Below are 3640 nucleotides of genomic sequence, written 5' to 3'. Positions count from 1 at the left end.
AAAATCACATTAGTTTTCGATTAGATTAAATTTTACCAATTTAAAGTAATGGAATAATGAAGTGTAAGAGACACACTTCCATGTGACTAGGGCAAAATAATTCAGCATGTTCTGTTTTGCTTAATTAATTAATAATAAGGATATATTAAAATGAAGGATATCACAACCAACTTCTAAAATGATAATAATTGAAAGAAAGAAATAGAACATGATAAAAATAAATCGTACATTTATTTAATTTCTTGCAACTACTAACATATAATAAGCTGAAAACACCTAGTAAATAATAATTATTATCATCATTAATTATATTAATATCTTAATCAGTATAATTTGTCACATGATGGAACAATTATTGGGAGATGGATCAGAATTATTATGTTGGTTGCATTTGTTATCATCATTCTCCTTTAATTCATGGACACTCACAAGGTTTACACATTTAAACTTCTTCCTAAGAATCCTAACCAAACACACCGCATCAACTTTTCCAGTCACCACCAAAATGTCTCTATCATCACCTTCCAATGCCAATGAGCTTACACCTGAATAATAAGTAATTATTGAATTGAAATCATAGCATTAATTAATTACTTGATAGTTGATACAAAATACGTGGTTACCTTTTTCTTGAGAAGCAAGCTTGAGTGCCTTGCTTCTGCATTTGTCACAATCCAATTGCATCTTTATGGTTATTTTTTGCTGCACAAGAATAAATATATTTATAGTTAGTTTCACATGCATGTCATCACTTATCACACTTCCTTCCTATCATATAATGTTATAACCACATATATATAGCTAGCTAGCTACTACAAAATTAGAAGCTTTATCTGCAAATTTAAAGTTTAATTAAAGTGGTCCTGCACACTTTATTCAAAGCCAAGTAGTTATAATTAAAGCATTATTAATTACAAGTATACTAATTATTAAATGTCAAATTGATTTATTTTTAATTTTTATGAATTTAACTAATATGTGCTCTAAAGACATATTTTAACAATTTTGTTATATATTACTTTTCTCAAAAATTTAAACTAATAAAAGGAGACAACATAAATGGTTATATCTCTAATAATTTTAAATTAAAAAAAGACAAAGTTTAAGTTTTCAATAATACATTTGTTGTTTATTTATTAAAGTAGAAAAAATAAAAAATTTTTATTAATAATTACCTTAGACACAAGTTAACTAAATTCTAATTTTATTTAAAAAAATTGTATCTGGATAATAAAAGAGTTTTCTTTAATAATTTTTTTAATAGTAATTAAACTTTTAAATACATATTTTTTTTAAATAAAATTTCAATGACAATAAATACACGGATTTTATTGAATTCTACAAAACCCTTTTTTTTTTTTACTTTTAACGAGTATTGTTAAAGTAATATTTAACAAAACCCATTAAAAATATAGGTGTTTATTAATGTTTAACTCACTCAAAGGATAAAAAAGATATGAGATTATGTCATATATACTAGAATACAAAAGTGGTAAAAGTAGATGCTAATATGATAAACTAGAAATTGAATATTCAAAACAATATCTCTCTTTATAAAATCAATACTAGGCAAAACCAAAGTTATTTTTTTAATCTCTCTCCAAAGACAATGTTCCCTTATTATAATCATCTAATTGATTTTAATTAATTAATATGTAATACGTAGGATTAAAAATATAATAACGACGACAAAATGATCCTATACCAATAAATTGTTTCAAAGGGTTGGATTTTATGTATAACCCTAAAATTGAAACTGCTATAACGATTAATTTATTAATGAAATAAAAAATTTGCTTATAAATTATTGCAGGTTTAATTTATTTGTAGGTTTTACGAAATAAAAATGTAAAATTTATATCCTTAAAAAACGGTATACACTTGTTAAGGAAGTTAGAAATATCGCTCATAAATCATTGTAAGTGTATGAATTTTATAAACAAAATGTAAAATCCTATCACCTATAGCAATTTATGTAAATTAAAAAATGCAAAATATGCATACAAATTCGGTTTGAGATAATTTAGTAGCTGAATATTTTTTTAATTATATTTATGTATGTGAAAATAATTTATATGTATATAATATATAATGTCATATGAGATGTTACCTTCATGATTGGAGACAAAATGGGTAGCTTTATGTAGTGTTGTTGAAACCTATCGGTGAAACAAGCCTTTCTTATTGGTTTTTCATGTAAAACTTTAGAATGAGGTGCTTATTTACTTTCTGCCTCTCTCTTTATATATATAGTGGAGTGTATAGTAGTAGTTTCTTAATATCTTAATTATTTCATTTTTTAAGAATTTATAAAGTAAATATTCATATATATATATATATTTTCTCCTCTTGATAGTGTAACTGTAAATAAAGTAAAAATAATTGAAATAATGCATCAAGCTGAATTGGTAAACTCTTTTGATGGGCCCAAAGAGAGTGAGATGTTATAATAAAATCTTCTACGAACCATACAAAGAAAGATTTAAGAGAAATTTGGTCTCAAGGAATGTCACATTTAGAGTAACGCGTGTAAAACTGCAACTAGGCTAACCGTTTTTTTTTTTTTTTGAGAAAAACAGAACAAATTAAAGCATAAGTATGTAGCTAAATGTTTATGTAAAATATCTTGCATTTAATGTCTTAGTTCTACCTATTCCACATATCCTCTTTTCTAACTAGTAGCATCTTTAAGTTTGCCATGCAATGATGCAATATTTTTAGGAATTTTCAATGCCCAAAAGCCACCTCCAATCACTCCTAATATCCCACTTGCAATTTTGATTCAAAATTCGCTTGTAACAACCTTCACTTGTTGAATAAACTTTTGGTAGTTGAGACCTATTTCTCCTCTTGGTCAAGAGCTTACTTCAGTGGCCCAATATTATTGGGCATGGAAATTACTACTAATGTTTAGTTTGGTAAACCTTTTACTTTTTAAAAGTAGTTTATAAAAGTTAATTTTAAAATATGACTTTTTAAAAGTTGTAGTATTTATGTTTAATAAATCAAATCAAAAATAGCTTTTAATAAACACAAACAACATCAATTATGTTTGGTAAAATAGCTTTTAAAATTTAAAAATACTATAATAGACATAAATGTAAGTATTAAATTTAAAAATTAATTAATATATGAGGTTATATTAGACTTTAAAATTTTAAAAAGTACAAGCCAATTTTAAAAAGTTCTATCTTAGGTGCTTTTAAAAGTACTTCGATCTTTTAAAAACTGCAAGTACAAGCACATGATCTTTTTAATTTACTAAATACAAAATGAGGAGTTTGAGCTTTTAAAAAGTTCAAATACTTTTTTAAAAAACTTTACCAAATCAAGCCTAAGAGTGAATATACTACTAAGGAGCCAATGATTATAGCAAAAAAGAATCATTTGTATTAAAGAAGTCATTTGTATTTACAATATTCAAAACAAGACCTGAAGATAGGATTAGAAAGACACATTAATGTTTTTGCAAACATATATATAGGACAGGAACGGACCCACGTTTGTTTGTGTGGGGTCAGTTGCCCCCATTAAGTTTATAGAAAAAAATTGCCCTCATTGTTATAGTAAATATATATGTATATAGATAATTGCCCTTATTGTTATAATTCATTTGTCTCCTATACTTTAAAAAAAATTG

The 3640-nt window shown here is 25.2% G+C and overlaps 1 protein-coding gene across 1 annotated transcript; it reads right to left on the bottom strand.

Moving 5' to 3' along the window:
- Positions 281-2230, bottom strand: LOC110263025 (heavy metal-associated isoprenylated plant protein 47-like). Its single transcript, XM_021103559.1, has 3 exons — positions 2111-2230; positions 624-702; positions 281-545 (listed from the first exon to the last, which is right to left on the bottom strand). The coding sequence occupies exons 1-3, from the start codon at positions 2114-2116 to the stop codon at positions 337-339; spliced, it is 294 nt and encodes a 97-aa protein (XP_020959218.1). The 5' UTR covers positions 2117-2230; the 3' UTR covers positions 281-336.

The sequence above is a fragment of the Arachis ipaensis genome, chromosome B05, assembly GCF_000816755.2.
Source record: "Arachis ipaensis cultivar K30076 chromosome B05, Araip1.1, whole genome shotgun sequence".
In the NCBI taxonomy this organism is placed as follows: domain Eukaryota; kingdom Viridiplantae; phylum Streptophyta; class Magnoliopsida; order Fabales; family Fabaceae; genus Arachis; species Arachis ipaensis.
This window is presented reverse-complemented; position numbering and strand designations above follow the sequence as displayed.